This window comes from Scyliorhinus torazame, chromosome 4 (assembly GCF_047496885.1).
Source record: "Scyliorhinus torazame isolate Kashiwa2021f chromosome 4, sScyTor2.1, whole genome shotgun sequence".
Classification (NCBI taxonomy): Eukaryota; Metazoa; Chordata; class Chondrichthyes; order Carcharhiniformes; family Scyliorhinidae; genus Scyliorhinus; species Scyliorhinus torazame.
The window spans coordinates 127,832,565-127,854,972 of NC_092710.1; the positions used below are offsets into that span (position 1 = coordinate 127,832,565).

At 46.9% G+C, this 22,408-nt stretch overlaps 1 protein-coding gene across 1 annotated transcript in view; it reads right to left on the minus strand.

The window, feature by feature from the left end:
• The window catches only part of LOC140410474 (CUB and sushi domain-containing protein 1-like), a 3,392,839-nt gene that overhangs the window by 464,050 nt on the left and 2,906,381 nt on the right, over nucleotides 1–22,408 (minus strand). Inside the window, exons 35-37 of the mRNA XM_072498599.1 lie at nucleotides 9,351–9,475; nucleotides 8,627–8,723; nucleotides 6,855–6,959 (exon numbers count right to left, since the gene is read on the minus strand). Of these exons, the coding sequence (XP_072354700.1) occupies nucleotides 6,855–6,959; nucleotides 8,627–8,723; nucleotides 9,351–9,475 (327 nt within the window). The remainder of the gene's footprint in view (nucleotides 1–6,854; nucleotides 6,960–8,626; nucleotides 8,724–9,350; nucleotides 9,476–22,408) is intronic.

Below are 22,408 nucleotides of genomic sequence, written 5' to 3' on the forward strand. Positions count from 1 at the left end.
TCTTGGAGCGTGCCTCCTCCTACATTCTGTGGGTCGGTAAGGGCTGCTAAGACTGAAGGGTCGAGGCTCAAAATGTGAGCTTCACTTGCTCCTTTTCGTCCAGGCCGTACATGGTTGCCTGTTGTTTGACTTTCGCGAAAAATTGGTGGGGGTCTGATGTGGGAAGGAACGGTGTAATTTTTCCACACGCATCCCGTAACTGGGTCACGGTTAACGGGGTTGTGTAAAGGAAGTCAGCTTCTCCTTCTCCTGCGGCCCTGCAGTGTGTGGTCACAGGATTCATGGGGGTGTGTTCTGCTTGTTCGGTTGGGGGTTGGGGCGCTTTCCTTTTCTGGGATTTTTCCTGCGTACATGTCCCATGTACATATCTATGGGCAGTCTTGTTCAATTCCTGCCAATCGGGGCCATTTTCTTGATCTAATTGGGGTCCGAATGTACTCTGAAATCTATTTTGCACGGACAGCAGAGATTGCAATTCTGCAATTTGCTTCCGGCACTTTGCATGGTCTACTGAGCTCTGCCTTTGTTCCGTTATGGAAGTATGGAGTGCTTGTCGGGCTGCTTTTAAATCATTGCACTGTTTCTGCAATTTCTCAACTTGCTGTTCTTGTCTTATCGAGACCGCACGTTACGTGTCCTGATAGGCCTTATCGTATTGTGTCTGAAAACTGTTCAAATGCTCAATACAAGACTGATGTGCCATCTTGGCATCATCCACTTCTGTGTCCCTTGCTGCTAACTGCTCTTTCAGATCTCGATTCTCTTTCTCTACCTCACTCACGTCTACCTCACTACTTCTGTTTCTCTCCTCTATCTCTCTACGGAGCGTCCTAACAACCTCCTCTGTGCCTCGCAATTGTGCCAAACAGGACACGATTGCCATCGGCTTGCAAGCTTTTCCCAAGCTCTTCTTGTGGATCTCTGACAGGTTCTCCCACCAAGTATGTCCTATACTCCCGGGTCCTGTTTCCTCATTGTCACAGAATTCGCTCCAAAGGGGCCATCCTTTCCCTTTGAGATATTTTCTGATCTCATCTTCCCAAACGGGACACTGTCCTCCTCTACTGGTTGCTGCAACCTCGAATTCCTAGGGGTTCATAAGGTGTTCCATTGCCTTCATTGCCATTTTCTCTGCTAGGATCTCTACTGAATTTGGAACAGAGGGTGATAAAGTGGTGATGTAAACACAGGTACGGCTTACGCCAATTTCCGGCCTACAAAACTCCCGACAGTTTTTCACAACAAATTCTCTCAGGTTTACCTTATATCCCTGATGGTACGCATGCATTAACACATTTCTGAATCTCAGAGGCTTGATCAGTACTGTTTTGACGCTTGTGGTTTTTCTGTTCCCAATTGGATTCTCAATTCAAATTTTGGGTTCTCTCGGAGTGGTTAGGCCACTTCTAAGTCGAGTCCCGTCAGATGTCGCCAGTAAATGTTGCTAACTTTTGGTTGGATCTTAATTTGGTTCTGTTTAATCACGTTTGCTCAAGTGTCGCCAGGTATCTTTCGACACTGCCACAAGGTTCAGAACCGAATACTGATCAATGACTCGATACACCAGTTAGTAAGTTCAAAAGCAATGCTTATTTATTTACACACAGTCAAATCTACTCATGCATAAACTCTACAAACTAAACTTACACTATTACTAAAGCCTATACTTAGCTTCGGGCGCCCACTCAGTCAGAGGAACAATGGCCGTTGCTCAGTTCTGAGGCTGCTGGGTTGAGCTGTTTACAGGGTAGCAACTAGGAGCGTCTATCTCGTAGCGTGCGTTGACTTGGGACTTACTTGGTCTGATGCAGCTGCTAGGCAGGTCTCTCTCTTCGGTGAGAGCCAAAGCCAAAGGAGGGTGGTTCTCCCTTGGGGGATACCTTTTATATGGAAAAGGGCTTTGCGCGCTTTTGGGCGGGCCTTGAACTTGGCCTCAACTAATTGGGTTTTTCCCAATCATCTGTATCGATTTTCCTCCAATAGAGGGGTGGTTCCCTGATCGCTGGGCATGTCCTGGTGTTTGTCAGTCTGCTTTGTCTTAGCTTCTTCTGGCGCCGGGGAGTCTGTCCTAACATTGTGTATCTAAATGTTTCCCTTTTGTCCCCGGAGATGGCTCATTAGTATGTAGATTATTTGGTAGGTTCTGTCCTGTCTGAGAGCTTAAGGTTCTAATCAACAGACAGAGCTTGCAACTGCTTGTTTCTTAGCATTTTCCAATTTTCCCTGCATTCTTTGCAGGTGTCCATTTAGTAATCGGGACTTGGCCATCCCAGATGGCTACATTTGTCCTGAATTATGTTGAGCCTCTTGAGTGTCGTTTGAGCTGCACTCACCCAGGTAAGTGAAGAATATTCCATCACACTCCTGACTTGTGCCTTGTGTGGTGCTGCATAGCGGCAGGGATCCGGGTTCGATTTCGTCACTGTGCGGAGTCGGCACGTTCTCCCCATGCCTGCATGGGTTTCCTCCGGGTGCTCTGGTTTCCTCCCACAAGTCCCGAAAGACGTGCTTGTTTGGTGATTTGGACATTCCGTATTCTCCCTCAGTGTACCCAAACAGGTGCCGGAACTGTGGCGACTTTGGGGATTTTCACAGTAACTTCATTGTGGTGTTAATGTAAGCCTTCTTGTGACACTAATGAAAATTATTATTATAGATAGTGAGCAGGCTTTGGGGAGTTAGGAGGTGAGTTACTTGCTGGAAAATTCCCAGCTTTTGGCTTTGTCTTGAGCAGCAGTATTTTATGGTTGCTCCAGTTACGTTTCTGGTCAATGATAACCCCCAAGATTTAAATAGTGAGTACTACAGCAATGTTGATATTGTTGAATGTCAAGGCGAGATGTTTAGATACATTCTTGTTGGAGGTGGTCATTGCTTGACACTTGAGAATTGCGAATGTTACTAGCCTCATATTAGCCCAAACCTGAACTCTGTTTGGATTTTTCTTCTTGTGGCATGGACTGATTCAGTATCTGAGGAGATAAAAATTGGATTAATGCTTTACAATAATCTCCACGTCTGATCTTATGATGGAGGGAAGGTGATTTGATGAAGCAGTTGAATATGATTGGACTGGCACACTACCCTGAGGAAATCCTGTGGCGATATCCTGGGCTGAGATGATTGGCGTCCAGCAACCGTCTTCCTTTGCGCTGGGCAAGGCTTCAAACAAAGGAGAGTTTCCTCCTGATTCCCACTGACTTCAATTTTGCTGGAACTTTTTCATGTCACACTTGGTCAGATGCTATCCTGATGTCAAGAACGACCATTTTCACGTGGAATTCAGCTCTTCTTTCCATGTTTGGACGAAGGTGGGATTAAGGTCTGGAGCCAAGCGCCTTGGAAAGATCCAATGGGACCAAAAATTAATGCGCACCAGTCAAAAGAGCCAGCCCAATTTGGAGTCAGTTCTTGCAAGCCAGCTTGCAAGAGATACCACAGCTATGTGCCAAGCATATATTATATCGGACAGTGCTTGTGAATCGAAAGGTAAAATTGAATGCATACAGAATACGTGAAGCACAGTTGTGCTCATCTTTGCCCTCAGCACTTGTTTTTTTCTTCAATTGATATCCCTAGAAAAATTCTCCTTCTTGGCCATTATGGGTTACACAATTGAAAAGGGACAGGATTTTCAAAGGCCGATGGGGGCAGAACTGGAGAGAGATGACCCCACTGCTAGTTAAGGTTCACTATTCTCAAAGCCGCCAGGTTAGGGGAGAAATAACTACCCTCTGGAAGCAATAGGTAACTTCCGGTCAGTAAGGGGCTTGAAATTTTCCAATTGTCTTGCCAACCCCCGAGGATAAAACATGGCAGAGGCGGCAAAGTTGCAGGGAAATTTGAACACCCCCAGTGCCACTAACAAAAGATCATCACAGCGGTGGCCACTGTCCGCTGTTTGGTGGGATTCTCATTCGACAGGGGAGGCGGTGTTGTAGTGGTATTGTCACTGGACCAGTATACCAGAAACCCAGGGTAATGCTCTGGGTACCCGGGTTCGAATCCCACCAGGGGAGATGGTCAAATTTGAATTCAATAAAAATCTGGAATTTAAAGGAAGCCTAACTATGACAATGACACCATTGCCACTAATGTACTTTAGGCAAGGAAGTCTGCCATTCTTACATGCCAACATGTGACTCCAGACTCACAGCAGGGGGTTGACTCATAACTGGATGGGCAGTAAATGCTGACCCAGCCAGCGACACCCATGCCCCATGAACGAATAAAGAAAAATGATGGTCTGGTGGCTGTGGATGATCTGTTTCATAAAAGTTTCAAAGCACTGCGTTTTGAGGCTATTTTGTGATTATTTTAAGGCCTCCTCTCTCCCTGTCACTTACACCAGCTGCCTATCTCTCTCCATGCTTACGGGCCTCCATATTGGACCTGCAGCATCATTGGCTGCTGTCCTTAATTAGATAGTGAGTACACCCTCTGGTAGGCTGTGTGATGCCCCGCCAGCAGGCTGGCGTCCGGGTGTGGGGTTGGGGGTGGCAGCGGTACTCATACGGCTGGTATCACTCTGCGCAACCACAGTCCACAGTGGGGTGCACAGCAAGATGGCTGCCTTGCAGGCCGCGACAGTGGCAGCCCGTGCTTGGATACCCCGGTCGTGGCGGGTCACCCCGACCCCATGGCCCATCCCCTGGTCATCCCTCGTTACTCCCCCAGCCCTGGCAAATGGCCTCCCCCCACCTCTGACAGCGGCAGAACCAGCAGCTCACCAAGATGTGCCTTTAGGAACATGTGCTAACTCGTCCCTCTCCCTCAGCAGCCAAGGCACCTTCTTCCAGATTTTAAATACCAGAAGTGAATCTCGCCATCTGTAATTCCTCCTCGCGGAGGTGGAGCATCGCTGGAGGGCCAGACGGTACCGGGATGGGCCGGTTAATGATTCCGCGTTACTGTACAATTTGCATGGCCATGCTGGCATGCGGCGTCGAATGCAGTCAAGTCGGTGTCGAGGGGCTGAAGCACGGCATCCCATTTGGCGGCGGCCGCCGGCTACGATTTTCAGCTGCGCGCGACTTCCCGCCCAATTTCCCGATTCTGGCGTCGGCCGGCGGAGAATTCCACCCGGGGTATTTATTATCTTGTTCAAGGTTCAAACTTTAACATAAAATCTGAAGCCTACAAGAAAGTATACATCTTACACCAGCTAGTCACGCACAGCAACTTCAGTCTGACTTGGTGTTGATCACATCAACCCAGTCGCAGTTTTAAGGTAAAATGCATGTCACATTGACAGATACATGTGGCATTTAAAATATTGCTGAAACTACTCTACGTCTAATATAATGGACAGCACATCTTAAATATTCAGCAGTCAATTAAGTCAGCCACAGAAAACATGCACACAAGTGCAGGATAAATATAATGGGACTTCACTTATTATTTAAACCTTTAATTGCGATTGAAAAAATATGAGTTTCATGCAGTATTTAATAGGAGAATAATGACACCAAGCTTTTCAGCCGTTATTACATACTTATTTGGTGTCATTATAACAAATTACTTCTAATGAATCCAAACTAAATTGTGTACTAATGGGCTCCACTGGAACTTAAGTTGCTATGAATAACTTCCTTCAATGTCAGCTTGTTTAAAAGCTGCAAAACCCAATAATAAGATACAATCAGACAAAAATATGCTGATGATACTCAAGAAAGTTGTTCATTGTCAGATAACAATACTTTGTCACATATCACCACAATTAAATAAAAATACTGGACATATCTGCGAATTTCATTTTTCCTGTGTGTCAGGTCAATGCTGCGGAACAGATTACTTTTTCCCTTGAGGTGGGGAGAGCAGCTATAAGGAAGGTGTGGTGCTTGCAAGCACGGAGAGGGGAAGCTAGAGAGGATTCTATCCAAAGAAATCAGAGCAACGATTCCATTTAGCCGACTTGCAGTCTTTTTGGGGTTGGGCATTCTTGATCAAGCACGCAGGTCAGATTGTCTGGTGGGTTTCACTTGCAGCCCACAGTGGACTTGGACAGTTACCTTGGCAGTATCCAGGTCCCTGAGATTTCATTGTGAGAGCCATGGAAATGCTGGCAGGCCAAACCATCCCGCAGGCCCCATTTCCATCAAGCATCTCAGTCTTCCACAAGATTGGAACATCCACCTGTTGCAGCTCAGGCACTGCCACCTCCCACTCAAATTCCATCCCCCAACCACTGCTCTGGCTGGAGGTTCTGCAATTATGGGTCCGCATGATTTTCTGTCTCACCCCAGCATGGTGCCAACTGCAACTCCCCCCCCCCCCCCCCCCACCCCCCTCCCCACTCTCTGCTAATCTCCCCCAGCCATGGAAATCTACCCCAAATGATTGTTGCGCAAAAACTAAATTTCCATATTCCACATCTCTTAACGGTTTTGAGATGGTGGACATTGACAATTTCATGTCGATTTGTACCCAGTTATTGATGGTCAGGTGCTGTGAGCTCCTTCTTTCCAGGAACTGCATTGAGAATACCCTGAACACAAATTATGTTGCAATGTGACAATCTGGCAGAGGTGGCTATCAGGAATCACTGCTGGATTCAAACTGTGGTCCTGGAGGAGCTGAATAAGAACGAAACCCCCATTGTGCTGCCAAGATTAGGAAATGTTCTGGCAATATTGCAAAGAGTGCAACTGTTCAATATGAAAACAAATTCAAGGACCCGATGCAAAATAAGTATTCTACTCAAGAAGTCGAAGTGTACCATGACACCTACACAATTAAAATTCAACTGTTTTAAAACAGGTGTCAAGAATGTTATAAATTACATGACCAAACATTAGACTTGTTGTGCACTCTGCTGCTGGTATCCGTCAGCATAAATGCTGTGCTTTACTTACTTTTGTATTCCAAGTGGTAGCCAGCTGCTGCCACGCTGATGTCAGAATGAAAATGCAGGTAGAGCTGATTGGAGGTGCTGTTCAACAAGGCTGGAACTGTGGTCCCTGAAAAGAAAATCGTCTTTCAATCCAACTATCTTATAAAGAATGATATCCTGATTTGACTCCTTTCATAAGCAGAGTTGTATTGATAGTTCACAATTGGAGAGGGTTTACTCAAGTGTTCACATTCCTTATCTCGGTCTCTTTGTAGCGGCCAAGGTGGCAATACTAGCAACAGAACAGCGGAGACTGTTGTATTTTACTGGGCTGAGGAACAGATAGGAAATGACTGCATCCTTGTCTTCTATTTCACCTCCATTTCACTATATTTCACTGTTGGTAACTTTAGTAGACCTTGCTCCCTTATCCTGGTATGGCTTCACACCAAATGCTGTCTGTATTCATGAACTTTGTGGCTCACAGGTTGAGGTGAACAGATTTTACACTGGAATCACCACTTCCTCCTGTTACCGAACCCTCTGTCCGCCGGCCTGCACACTCCCCTGCCCACCCAATGACAAGGACATGAGATGAAACAAATAATATTTTAAATTAGAAAATATAAAATCAAAAGCTGATGTCATAGAGGATCTTAGGTAAATGATATCTGTTTGTTCCAAAAGCTTCAAATAATCATTTCCTTTACAATTGGTTATGCAAACAGCGGGGGTATCATACAGCAAAGCAATGCAAAGTTGGAGATCTGGAACTTTTAGGCCTTCTATCAGTCAGAAAGAGGATGGCAACACCTGAAAAATGGTGGGCAATGAACTACTGGCATTGCCATTACTGTGGCCATGACAATGTTCCCAGGCGTCTCCAGCTGAGGGGCCAAATTGGCCTGTTGAGTCAGGTGGGTAGGCCAATTTAAAATGGAAATTGGGGTTGAATGACACGTGTAGGACCCCAATTGCTATTTTTAGATTAAGTGCTCCAGCCAGCATCGGGTGGCACTCAGGCTGAAGAACAGCCCAAAGGTGAGTACTTCATTTGAATGGACTAGGATGGAGCAGGGCAGATCCTTCAGGCTCCAAAACACAGCTGAGGCCATTGCTCCTGTTTTTATTTGGTTTACCTGACAAAATAATAGAGGTAATTTTATAACTCCATTCGCATAGTGCGGATTAAGGGGGGACCGGAATAGATCAAAGTATCTGGAAAAGATTTTCAGCAAGGCTGCAGAAGATGCTCTTCATAGAATGCCTACAGTGCAGGAGGAGGCCATTCGACCCATTGGGTCTGCAGCAACCCTCTAAAAGAGCACCCTACCTAGGCCCTATTCCTGTTACCCCAACTAACCTTTTGGGACATTAAGGGACAGAAACAAAGGAACAGCACAGAAAAATAAATTAATTTTTTTTAAAAATTAAAAGATACTTGGTCGGCAGTTTGTTGAGAAGATAGTTGAATAAGCAGCTAATTGACACTGATGCTTAAGGGATTATTTAGCATGGCTAATCCACCTAACCTGCACATCTTTGGACTGTGGGAGGAAACCGGAGCATCCGGAGGAAATCCACGCAGACACGGGGAAAGCATGCAAACTCCACACAGAGAGTCACCCGAGGCTGGAATTGAACCCAGGTCCCTGGCGCTGTGAGGCAGCAGTGCTAATCACTGTGCCACTCTTGTTGCATTTGGTCTCCAGGAAGGATGAATAACATTATAACAGATCTTATTTCTTCTGATTTAAAATAGGAAACACAAGATATGTGGTATTAATTTCTTACCTGAGAAGCTCCCAAGTCTTGGCGCAGTTGCATCTCCACCATCATATATTTCCAAGGAGTCCCAGTTATGCTCTGTGGCAAAGGTTATCACTTGAATCTATTCAACAAAATCAGTATTTAATTGCAGTAAAATCCAGAGCACTGCACGGTGTCATCAGCTCACTGTATTTAAATCTGACACAAACTACATAAGGGCAAAAACTAAACATACTCTTATATTTTGTGAATCAAATATCAAGGGTGGGAGTTTCCAGCACTTCTCACCAGTGGTGACCGCCCCCCCCCCCCCGACCCCCCTGGAAATCAAGAACTCCTACCCCAATATTTCATTTGCACCAATTCGAGGAACTTCCTTATTTTCAGCATTTAATCTGGTTACGGATTGTCCAAAGTTTAGAGATGTATTTTACAATGATTGACTAATCTTACTATTGGTATAATATTGACCAGTATATCTGTTGTCACCATAACATCTATATTTGATCAAATAAAAAACTATTGCTCAACAATCACACTCCCAAGCCATGCGATTCTATAAAGTATTACTTTTGTAATTCAGATCCAACTTCCCTTCTTTCCAACTAAAATTAAATTAACAGACATTAAACGAATAAAAACAAAAATTATATCACCCAGCGATCTGAAAGAAGTGTTCTGCATAGGTGGCTGCAGGGTCCTGTGAACTTGGAGCATAACGTGTTCTTTCTACACATAAACGACTTGCCTGAATACCTGCTCCCTCGGTTACTGTGATTTTCCACACGCAATTCAAGCTGTTACCATATGGCTCTGGGTAGCCTGGCGAGAGGATGGTGCCTCTTCGTTCTGTCAGATTTCCACGACAAGGCACTGAAAGAGAAGGAGAGTTCTGAAGGGGATGCCATTACACTTTGCCGTTGGTGAATCAAAGTGTTGTTGCTTGCATTTTAAACAGCTGAGCTTGGAAATGCAGATAGTGCACAATGAAAATTACAGAGGAGAAGGACAACCATCCACAGTGGCCAAGCTCCCAAAACCTTGCACCTGTATAAATAAACAGCACTGTCGGGAACTTACATCAGCACCTGTACGACCGGAATACCTAGCCCTGCAAAGGGGATGTGGAACAGCGTTTGGTCTGTCACTGGGAAGGGAGTTTGGTTGAAGAGGATCTTTTCTGATACCTCCTTCTTGGTGAGCCCTAAATTCAAATGCCTTCCTGCATCAATTTCCATTTGAATATGGCACATTGGGGTCCATAAAAAAAAATTAAAACTGGGCATCTGGGACTTGCTTCATTCAAGGGGGCAATATTACCCCTCATATACAGATCAGGCAAGGGTCCAACTGCACTCCAGTCTGGAGGTATGACAAATATGCTCCATCCTCTACAAGATGGCAGGACATTGCTTTCAAGCTCTCTTCCCAGTGAGAACCTAAGAAAATATAGAATTAGAAAAGGAAGAGACCAGGTAAAATTTACCCATTTTAACTTGGTAAGATTGAAACAATCTCCAACTAGTCACTTGTTAAAAAGTGCAAAGATTGTCCAGCCAACCTCGAAGTCATTTAATTCTACTGAATTCTATCCACTGCATTGCACAAATGATATTCTCATGGCTCTGTGGCACAGGGATCATTGTATTCTGTATAGTATTTGATCATGCATGTCTTTTCTTGTCCTGGTTTTGTTCAGAATCTGTTCCACATCTGCATCTCCATGGAGGGAAAAAAAACTCACTTCTCAAGGGGAATTAGGGATGGGCAATAAATCAGGTTTTGTCAGCAACACTCACAATCCATGGGCGGATCAATCAATAAGGAAAAAGCCCTGAGCAGCAGGTTCTGGAAAACCAGAGAGGATCAGCAACTTATAAATCAATCAACAACAAAACACTGCGGATGCTGGAATTGGAAACAAAGAGGAAGGACGTTGGTAAAACTCAGCGGGTTTGCCAGCATCAATCAGGAGAGCAACAGAGGGCGTGATTTTGAGCCTGTGTTAGCCATCAATGAGAACAGCCAGGTTATGTTTTCCGCTGCATCCCCTGCCAGGATCAACTGGGCCAGGTGTTTCAGACTCCTGGTCAGTCCATGGCAGATGGGCCCCCTCCCAAAGCTCAGACCAGTCTTCTCTATTTGGGAATCCAACTATGCCTGGCTGAGGAATCCTGGCTGGTGAATTGGCAGGAGCTGGAGGCCAAGACCACCGCTCGCCTGAAATGTTGGACAGGACTGCTCCGAGTGCTGTCTTACAAGGGCCGAGTTCTGGTCATAAACCAACTGATCGCCTCCTGTTGTGATACTGGCTGCTTACTTTGACCCTTTCCCCTGACTTTGTCACAAAGTTCCAGAGAATGCTCGTACTGTTCTGGGATAAAAGACAGCACTGGGTCACTGCTGAGGTTCTGAGTCTCCCGCTTAGGGAGGGTGGTCAGGCGATGTATTTTTTCTGCCAGGTGGACAGCCTGAACGATGGCATGCAGATCCTGTTCACAGACCTGATGGGTCTTCGTAATTCCTTGCAGGCTTTGCCCATCTTTTACCAGAGCTACTGAAAGCCTGGAACATAGTCGCCTCGCACTGCAACTCTCCTCTGTCTGGAGTAGTGGCTGTCGTCAGGGATCCACCCTTCCACCATTTCTGTTGGCAGTCAAAGGGACGTACTATGTCTGCCAGAGGGACTAAGGGGTATGCTGGTTGGCGGAGGAGTGGGCTGGATGACACTCTGCGTGCTGGCATGTCGCACTGCGGTGGACGTCCAGCTTGCATCCAACACTATCCATAACCTTAAAATCGCCATGCTCGGACCCGATGGCACTCGTGGTCTTGAGTGTGGTGGACTCCCGCCTGAGCGGACCCCTGCTCGGACAGTTTCATAATTGCCCCAAGCCCCGGAACCCCCCTCTCAGGATCGAAGCTGAGCACTAGCCGCTTTGTGGAAATGCCCTCCATGCCCTTTCGCAGAGCAAGGAGGGAGTCTCCTGTGTGGGATGCTGCTGCCCACTTTTCAATCCCTTGCCCTCGCCCATTGTTCAGACATGCCTTGGCTTGGCTTGCTGCCATCTGGTGGTGGAGGTCCCCAGTGTAGGTCCCTCTATGGTGGAATCCTCAGGGAACAAGGGTGGAGGGCACGCAACAGTCCCTTTAAACCGGCTCCCAGGATGCCTGCCTTTTTTGCAGCCTTGTAGAACCTGTGGACCATGTGTATATAAGTTGTTTTAGACGGCACTCCCTTTTTAGTTATTCAAAAACGTTTTGTTACAGTTTTGTTTGCACTTCTGCCCCACACCCCTGATCTATGGGCAACCAGAGTGAACAGGAGGGAAGTAGTTATGATGTGAGAGGGAAGGGTTTGAGGTTTAGTGGGAAAGCATTCACTAAGGGGGAGGTGCATGGGTGGATATCCCAGAGGGGTGGAGATTGGGGCATCAGGGCTCTGTCAGAAATCCTCAGCACTCACATTGCTGTTCTCTACTTTTCAGTGTATGATTCAGGAGAATCATGGAGCCAGTTTAGTTGGCTATTCTGCTCATAGCGATCGAGCAACAGCAGAGACATCGACAAGCCGTTGCTCATGGCTAGGACCAGCACCCCGAGAGGAGGGGGGAATCTGTGCACATAGCTATACCAGGAGCAGCACCACAGATAGTGAGTGGAGCCTCGTAAGAGACACTACCAGCAAAGAGTCTTCCGATGTCGGACATCCTGCATGTAGATGTCGAAGCTTCAGTGCTGGAGAAGACTGCAACTGTTCCGGGAGACGATGGACCACCTTTGCCACGACTCACAACAGCTGGCACCACATGGAATAGGAAGATACCCAAGGCCTGTGGCCCTTAAATTTTCCATCACTCTGAACTTCTATGCAAGCGGCTTATTTCAGGGCAGCATGAGTGACCTTTGTGGCATTTCAAAAGCAGGCACACGCAAATGAATAAGGGAGGCTACAGATGCCCTTTTGGCGAGGGCCCAAGTATATATAAACTTGGACTGGGATCAGGTGAGCCAGGATGCCAGGGCGATGGGCTTTGCCCACTTATCAGCCGTACCACGTGGTCCTGAGATCTTCATAGAATCATGTGGCATCATTAATGACCTACAAGGGATAAAACTCCCTCAATGTCCAACTCGTTTGTGACCACACGATGTGCAGATGTGTGCCAGTTTCCTGGGAAGCATCCATGACGTTTTCATCTTAGTCACTCTCACATCCCAGATGTTTTTGCGGGAGTAATGGCAGGAGGGGGTGGCTCCTCGGGGACAATGGTTAACTACTCAGAAGGTGGCTGATGGCAGAGGCCACAAACTGAGGCGGTGACTCGCTACAACGAGGCTCATACCTCAACATGTGCGCCGGTTAAGCAGGTGATTGGACTGATCAAAATGCAGTTCCAGTGCCTGGATCGGTTGTGGGGTGCCTCCAATACAGCCTCATTGTGGTCTGCTGCACTCTCCCCAACCTGGCGCTGCAGATGGGAGGAAAGCTGGACACAGAGGAGATGGGACATCAACACAGCTCCTCGACTAAGGAGGAGGTTGAAGAGGGTGGCAAATGTCAAAATGCAAAGGAGGAGAGTGAAAAACCTCTGGCGATGGCCAGGGCTCACATGGGCCGAAGAGCTAGGGATGCCCTTGTAGCCTCTTGTTTCAGGGATGACCAGGATGAGGGAGTGAAGAGCTCTCCCACCGTGGGGTGTAACATCAGATTAATGTGGTGCTAGCAGTAGCGACATTCATAGGCAGGGTGCTAAAGATAGTGGCCATACTCTGCAGGAGAACAACGATGATTTGCATTGAGGACAAAGCAGTGTTCCTCTCACCCTCAGTGATATGTCTGACTCCTGCCTGACAGAGCTGAATGGATCCAGCCAATGACAGGCTTATCGTGGGGCTGCATGACATATCTCATCCACTGCAGCCCCCTCTGAGGTCAGGCGTCCGGGTGTTTTCCTCCAGCTTATATTCAAGGTGGATAGCCCCCTCAACACTTTGATAGCCCATTGCCGCCTCATCACTGAGCTTTGATGCAGCCGGGTGAGGGGGTGGTGGGGGTTGGGTTGGCATTGCCATTCTCATACTCCATGTGGATGAAGTGCCAAGTGTGCACGGGGGTTTGTGAAGCACGGTGCCATGAAATGACAGCATGGAGAATCTTCTGGTGAACAAAGTGGTGTTTAATACAAGAGCAATATTACAACGGTGCCTATCTCTTCTAGTGCCGGGGTTCACCCGTACCCACGAGGTGCTTGTAGTTTCTTACTATTCCTCACCCCCCCCACTGCACCGAGGTGTATCCCCAGGATCCATAACTGGGTTTGAGGCAGCCTGCTTCCATCCACGCCCCATTTCCTGAGAAGACCTTGGCGGGCATACCCTGGGGAATGATATTTGGGCTGCACGGGTATTGCAGTGCTACCGTCCTCGGTGTGCAGGGCTGGAGGTTTGTCACTCACAGGGAGGAGGGTGTCAGATGGGCTGGACATTCCAAGGATCTCCTTGGCGGTGGACCCCAGATTGCCATCCGGCCGACCCTCTTCCCTTTGCTGCTCCTGGGCAACTCCACGACGTAGAGGGGCAGCTGGAGTGAGATCCAGAATCCCTACCATCCTCTGGTGGACTCCCACTAGTGCCTGCACCATGCAGTTGAAATGCTGCACTGTGGCTCTCAGGCCCTCATTCATGCGGATCATGAGCTGGACCATGGAACGGACATCCCCCGCGACCTCCTGCACCAAGGCCTCCATTACAGACGCCAGCCTTGCAGTGTTCATCTCGTTGCATAGGTGTGATGGCAACATCGCCTCGGATAGATGGCGATGGGCTTGCATTTGGCCTTACATTCCAAGATGGGATGCTGTCAACCCTTTCTGCTGATCATGACTCTGCCTTTGTAGCTCTAGCAGCTCTGGGTTTACCGGGCCCAGGGGAAGGTCATCCACCAGGGTCTCAGCAGAGTCCTGGGCTCAGGCATCCCTCCAAGTGCCGGTTGCCTGGGACATCCCAGCCTTCGCCTGCTGAGGAGCATCAGATTTGAGTCGCTCAGCAGTGAGTGACCCAGAGGCCTGCCTACTGCTTACTCCCACCAAGGTGTGAGTATCTGCGCTGGTGACAACTCTGATGCCTTCTCGATTGTGGTGACAAAGATATCTCCCTCGGAGTTGTTTGTGTGTGTCATCTCCAAGGGGTATGTGGATAATCCTGACTGCTTGACCGATTGCCCAGCAAAGGAAGGAGGATGACATTAGTGCAACGCAGGTGATAACTGAAGCCACAAAGTTGACTCATGTGAGGCTTGAGGAATGACTGGAGGGTCCACACTTTTGTCTCCTGCCCCCAAATTCACCCTCTGTGCAGGCGCAGTCTTGCATCTCTCCTGCTAATTCAATGGCTCTCTCAGAGCATGAGTCATCTGAGCTGACAGATGTCTCCGGCTGGTGGCGCCCATTCAGGCCTATTATGCTCGAATTTGTTCTGCAATGAGACAGATGGGGAGAGTGTAGGCAGGAGTCCTGGCAGTTCAGATGGTGACGAGGTCTGGCTTGAGTGGGAGCATGGATGTGAAGGGCAGAGGAGCGACTGGAGAGGGGGAAGGGGGCTGGTGGTCGTGCGGAGTGCATGTTAGGTCCTGGCAACCTAAGAGGTTGTTGGGTGAGAGATCACCTTGAACGTGTAAGCGGGTATGGCAGGAGACTGGATGAGGCAGACTTAGCCTGGCCACACAAAGAAAGTAATTCACTTTCTTGTGACTGCTGTCCCATCCTCTTCGGCAGACAGCTAGCACTGATTAAGGCTGCCACTGCCTGCCAGACGGGGGTGGTGACCTTGTTCGAAGGATATCTGAACGACCGTGATAGCGGGAATCCCGCCTCTGCTGCACACCATCCAAGAGTTTGGTCAAGGCTCCCTCTGTGAATCATGTTGCTGGGTTCCTGGTACCCAACCCAAAGATGTGCAGGCTAGGTGGATTGGCCACGCTAAAATTGCCCCTTCATTGGAAAAAAGGAATTGGGTACTCTAAAATTAAAAAAATATATATAAAAATCAGGACAATTGATCGTTATATCCTGTCATTTCCCTTTACAGATGCTGACCGACCCTTCTGCGGAACCTTCTGTAGAAGGGACATTTAGATCCGAAATGTTAACTCTGTTTCTCTCTTCGCATCCTGCCAGACAGGCTGAGTTTATCCAGCATTTTCTGTTTTTAGCTCAGATTTCCAGCATTCACAGCATTATACTTTTATTTGAGAAGTTATACTTCAGGTGTCCACAACCTTGCTCCCCATCTGGGGTATTACATCAGTTTTGGGCACTGCACCTTAAGAAAAATATAATGACCTTGAAGGGGGTGGGGGTCCTGAGATAAGATCCCTTAAAACCAGATAGTTAGGATAACCCTAGAATAGTTCTACATATGTTAGTTTATTGAGGATTGAGACTAATCATAGAAAGTATACCCAGTAATCATTATTAACCATTAAAGATGTATTTTTAGAACATAGCAGTAACAAGCATTTAAACTCTTGCTAAATGCAGTGGCCACAATGCATGATGGGATTTAAGCTAGCTAACCTGCCCATGTTTTTAAGACAAACTGAATCAGACAGAAATAGTGTGGTCAGTCATAAGACAGTCAGCTCAGTAAGCAGTTCTTGCCAGTGGCCCCAACATCCTGTCTCAGACAATCCATGGTGCAAAGAGGAACCAACTTCAATATCCTGCACCCAGAAGAACAATGAGGTGGGCAGGAACTGGCTGAGATAAGTAATACGGTCATGGGAGAAAAACAAGTCACAATGGATAAAGAGTCTTGGAAAAACAACAGGTAGCAGGATGGGGTTAAATCATGAGCTGATCACAGTCATCATACTGCTTAAAGTAAACTTCATTGGTCAAGATAAAATTGACAGCTCCAAGGATTGGATCGAGTCCAACTGGGGTGGGCTATTGATTTTTGGAAATTGCAGAATTGGTGCACCTGAACCAGTCTAAAGTAGAGTGGTTTTGTCAGTTATCCAAATCACTCTCTCTCGAACGTTGACCAAGCTTGAAAGTAAAGCCGTCTTAACCAGAGTTGATGTGTTTGAAGGTATTTGTGTTCAGCGGAGCTGTAACTAAGAGGTAGGAACCCCACGTAAAAGCTAGCTCAATATTCAGTCCTTGAAAATGCTCCTACAGGCCTGGCAAGGTTACAGCATAGATTCACCAGAATGAAACAAAACTTAAAGGGACAAGTTACATTCATACACGGGCTTGTACTCCCCTGAGTTTAGAACGTTGAGGTGTGATCATATCGAGGTGTTCCCAACTTACTCCATTATCAGCTCACTGTGGTGTGCTATCTGCTCAAGCTTAACAGATACTGTTCTGGATGACCACATCAGTAATATAAAATCACTTCTCATGTACAGCAGCATGACTTGTTCCCCCCTCCAAACATCCTCGAACATCTGCTCCTTGAGCTTGTCAGACTGTGACAAATTTCAGTTTGGATAAAATGGGCTCCAGATACGAAGTGTTCTGTTTTTTTCCCCACACACATCAGGTCACATCCAATGCAGCCCAAACAATAGGCCAGAATTTGCCATCGATATGAAACTAAAGGTGCTCACTATTATTTTGACTTCAGTGATAATAACATCTTCAGGCAAGGAGCAGAGGTGCAGTTAAATACCAAACAAACTGACTTATGCTGAACCATCATTAGCTTTGCAAAATGACTTTATCGGTCTTCCTCACATGCACAGAATGCTGTGAAGTTATTGGATTTCTTTGCATTTATGAATTAAACCCACCGCATGTATTTAGGACAAGTGTCCTTTTAACAATGTGCTAATTGTTCATCGCTGCTAAACAACGTCTCTGACACTGGAAATTAAACAATAGAAATGTGCAGCCTCATTACTTAAGTTGGGAATTTTTCAGGGACATTTAAAAAATGTTGAATTTTGACTTTGGGCTACAATTTTCCCCTCCACGGGACAGCTTTTCCGGCAATGGAGATGGCTTACCTTTGGCTGCCGGTGGAAATCTTCCTGTTCCGCCAAAATCAATGGCCATTTGCAATGTTTACCGGCCATGCAGTCATGGAACCCACTGTGGAAGGGTCTGCTTCAGAGAGACAGGAATATCCAGAAGATGGGAAGAGCCAGAAAAAGAGCCAGTCGATTTCGGCGGGACTGGAGCTGGCTGGTTAGTCAATTTCAGCAGGAGCTGAGAATTTTTTATTTTTTAAAAAATTAGTGTTTTAGGCGGGAACAGGAAGTCGACCCACGGACGTCTGGGAAGACCCTCATCAATAAATTCTGGTGGAGAGGAAATCCATTGGTCTGAGGTAAGTACCATATATTATTATATTATTATTATTTTTTATAAAAAATTTAATTTAGTTGTTAGCCAGATCTTGGTAGAAAGTTAGAGGAATGGCAGGGAAGGGAGTGCAATGTTCCTCCTGCAGGATGTTTGAGGTGAGGGATGCAGTTAGTGTCCCTGCTGATTTTACCTGCAGGAAGTGCTGCCATCTCCAGCTCCTCCAAGACCGAGTTAGGGAACTGGAGCTGGAGTTGGAAGAACTTCGGATCATTCGGGAGGCAGAAGGGGTCATAGATAGCAGCTTCAGGGAATTAGTTACACCAAAGATTGGAGATAGGTGAGTAACTGTAAGAGGGACTGGGAAAAAGCAGTCAGTGCAGGGATCCCCTGCGGTCGTTCCCCTGAGAAACAAGTATACCGCTTTGGATACTTGTGGGGGGGGGGGGACTTACCAGGGATAAGCCATGGGGTACGGGCCTCTGGCACGGAGTCTGTCCCTGTTGCTCAGAAGGGAAGGGGGGGAGAAGAGCAGAGCATTAGTAATTGGGGACTCTATAGTCAGGGGCACAGATAGGAGATTTTGTGGGAGCGTGAGAGACTCACGTTTGGTATGTTGCCTCCCAGGTGCAAGGGTACGTGATGTCTCGGATCGTGTTTTCCGGGTCCTTAGGGGGAGGGGGAGCAGCCCCAAGTCGTGGTCCACATTGGCACTAACGACATAGGTAGGAAAGGGGACAAGGATGTCAGGCAGGCTTTCAGGGAGCTAGGATGGAAGCTCAGAACTAGAACAAACAGAGTTGTTATCTCTGGGTTGTTGCCCGTGCCACGTGATAGTGAGATGAGGAATAGGGAGAGAGAGCATTTAAACACGTGGCTACAGGGATGGTGCAGGCGGGAGGGATTCAGATTTCTGGATAACTGGGGCTCTTTCTGGGGAAGGTGGGACCTCTACAGACAGGATGGTCTACATCTGAACCTGAGGGGCACAAATATCCTGGGGGGGGAGATTTGTTAGTGCTCTTTGGGGGGATTTAAACTAATGCAGCAGGGGCATGGGAACCTGGATTGTAGTTTTAGGGTAAGGGAGAATGAGAGTATAGAGGTCAGGAGCACAGATTTGACGTCGCAGGAGGGGGCCAGTGTTCAGGTAGGTGGTTTGAAGTGTGTCTACTTCAATGCCAGGAGTATACGAAACAAGGTAGGGGAACTGGCAGCATGGGTTGGTACCTGGGACTTCGATGTTGTGGCCATTTCGGAGACATGGATAGAGCAGGGACAGGAATGGATGTTGCAGGTTCCGGGGTTTAGGTGTTTTAGTAAGCTCAGAGAAGGAGGCAAAAGAGGGGGAGGTGTGGCGCTGCTAGTCAAGAGCAGTATTACGGTGACGGAGAGGATGCTAGATGGGGACTCTTCTTCCAAGGTAGTATGGGCTGAAGTTAGAAACAGGAAAGGAGAGGTCACCCTGTTGGGAGTTTTTTATAGGCCTCCTAATAGTTCTAGGGATTGAGAGGAAAGGATGGCGAAGATGATTCTGGATAAGAGCGAAAGTAACAGGGTAGTTATTATGGGAGACTTTAACTTTCCAAATATTGACTGGAAAAGATATAGTTCGAGTACAATAGATGGGTCGTTTTTTTGTACAGTGTGTGCAGGAGGGTTTCCTGAAACAATATGTTGACAGGCCAACAAGGGGCGAGGCCACGTTGGATTTGGTTTTGGGTAATGAACCAGGCCAGGTGTTGGATTTGGAGGTAGGTGAGCACTTTGGGGACAGTGACCACAATTCGGTGACGTTTACGTTAATGATGGAAAGGGATAAGTATACACCGCAGGGCAAGAGTTATAGCTGGGGGAAGGGCAATTATGATGCCATTAGACGTGACATGGGGGGGATAAGGTGGAGAAGTAGGCTGCAAATGTTGGGCACACTGGATAAGTGGGGCTTGTTCAAGGATCAGCTACTGCGTGTTCTTGATAAGTATGTACCGGTCAGGCAGGGAGGAAGGCGTCGAGCGAGGGAACCGTGGTTTACCAAGGAAGTGGAATCTCTTGTTAAGAGGAAGAAGGAGGCCTATGTGAAGATGAGGTGTGAAGTTTCAGTTGGGCGATGGATAGTTACAAGGTAGCGAGGAAGGATCTAAAGAGAGAGCTAAGACGAGCAAGGAGGGGACATGAGAAGTATTTGGCAGGAAGGATCAAGGAAAACCCAAAAGCTTTCTATAGATATGTCAGGAATAAGCGAATGACTAGGGAAAGAGTAGGACCAGTCAAGGACAGGGATGGGAAATTGTGTGTGGAGTCTGAAGAGATAGGCGAGATACTAAATGAATATTTTTCGTCAGTATTCACTCAGGAAAAAGATAATGTTGTGGAGGAGAATGCAGAGCCCCAGGCTAATAGAATAGATGGCATTGAGGTACGTAGGGAAGAGGTGTTGGCAATTCTGGACAGGCTGAAAATAGATAAGTCCCCGGGACCTGATGGGATTTATCCTAGGATTCTCTGGGAGGCCAGGGAAGAGATTGCTGGACCTTTGGCTTTGATTTTTATGTCACCATTGGCTACAGGAATAGTGCCAGAGGACTGGAGGACAGCAAATGTGGTCCCTTTGTTCAAAAAGGGGAGCAGAGACAACCCCGACAACTATAGACCGGAGAGCCTCACGTCTGTAGTGGGTAAAGTCTTGGAGGGGATTATAAGAGACAAGATTTATAATCATCTAGATAGGAATAATATGATCAGGGATAGTCAGGATGGCTTTGTGAAGGGTAGGTCATGCCTCACAAACCTTATTGAGTTCTTTGAGAAGGTGACTGAACAGGTAGATGAGGGTAGAGCAGTTGATGTGGTGTATATGGATTTCAGCAAAGCGTTTGATAAGGTTCCCCACGGTAGGCTATTGCAGAAAATACGGAGGCTGGGGATTGAGGGTGATTTAGAGATGTGGATCAGAAATTGGCTAGCTGAAAGAAGACAGAGGGTGGTGGTTGATGGGAAATGTTCAGAATGGAGTACAGTCACAAGTGGAGTACCACAAGGATCTGTTCTGGGGCCGTTGCTGTTTGTCATTTTTATCAATGACCTAGAGGAAGGCGCAGAAGGGTGGGTGAGTAAATTTGCAGACGATACTAAAGTCGGTGGTGTTGTTGATAGTGTGGAAGGATGTAGCAGGTTACAGAGGGATATAGATAAGCTGCAGAGCTGGGCTGAGAGGTGGCAAATGGAGTTTAATGTAGAGAAGTGTGAGGTGATTCACTTTGGAAGGAATAACAGGAATGCGGAATATTTGGCTAATGGTAAAGTTCTTGAAAGTGTGGATGAGCAGAGGGATCTAGGTGTCCATGTACATAGATCCCTGAAAGTTGCCACCCAGGTTGATAGGGTTGTGAAGAAGGCCTATGGAGTGTTGGCCTTTATTGGTAGAGGAATTGAGTTCCGGAGTCGGGAGGTCATGTTGCAGCTGTACAGAACTCTGGTACGGCCGCATTTGGAGTATTGCGTACAGTTCTGGTCACCGCATTATAGGAAGGACGTGGAGGCTTTGGAGCGGGTGCAGAGGAGATTTACCAGGATGTTGCCTGGTATGGAGGGAAAATCTTATGAGGAAAGGCTGATGGACTTGAGGTTGTTTTCGTTGGAGAGAAGAAGGTTAAGAGGAGACTTAATAGAGGCATACAAAATGATCAGGGGGTTGGATAGGGTGGACAGTGAGAGCCTTCTCCCGCGGATGGAAATGGCTGGCACGAGGGGACATAACTTTAAACTGAGGGGTAATAGATATAGGACAGAGGTCAGAGGTAGGTTCTTTACGCAAAGAGTAGTGAGGCCGTGGAATGCCCTACCTGCTACAGTAGTGAACTCGCCAACATTGAGGGCATTTAAAAGTTTATTGGATAAACATATGGATGATAATGGCATAGTGTAGGTTAGATGGCTTTTGTTTCGGTGCAACATCGTGGGCCGAAGGGCCTGTTCTGCGCTGTATTGTTCTATGTTCTATGTTCTATACCGCCCTTTAATTGTTTTCTGATTTTCCTTTTTTATTTATTTTCTCTTCTTAATCTAACCTGTTCCTCTCTCTATTTCTCTTTCCCTGGGGGATTAGGCATTGGCTTCAGACCCTTTAAGTCACTCTGCCTTAGTCCTTCCTAATCCTTACATCTCATTGGCTAAGGACATATCATTGGTTGCCATGTTCACTCAGCATCTTAGTGGCCAATGTTTTCGGGAACTAATGGGTGCAGGAGCAAGTTTAGCTAATGGCAGATGCAGTCAGACACTCTGATGTAGCAACATACGACTCTTTTTCTTAACATTAATCAACTGCCATCAAAATAAGAAATATTAAGTATAATCAGTGACTAGATTATATACATGCACCATTGAGTTTATTGCCACAGTGTTATATGTTGTGTTTTTGGACACATTTTACCCATGGAATCTAGAATCTTTATTATGAAACGTATGCAGCTGCAACAACACTAGTTCA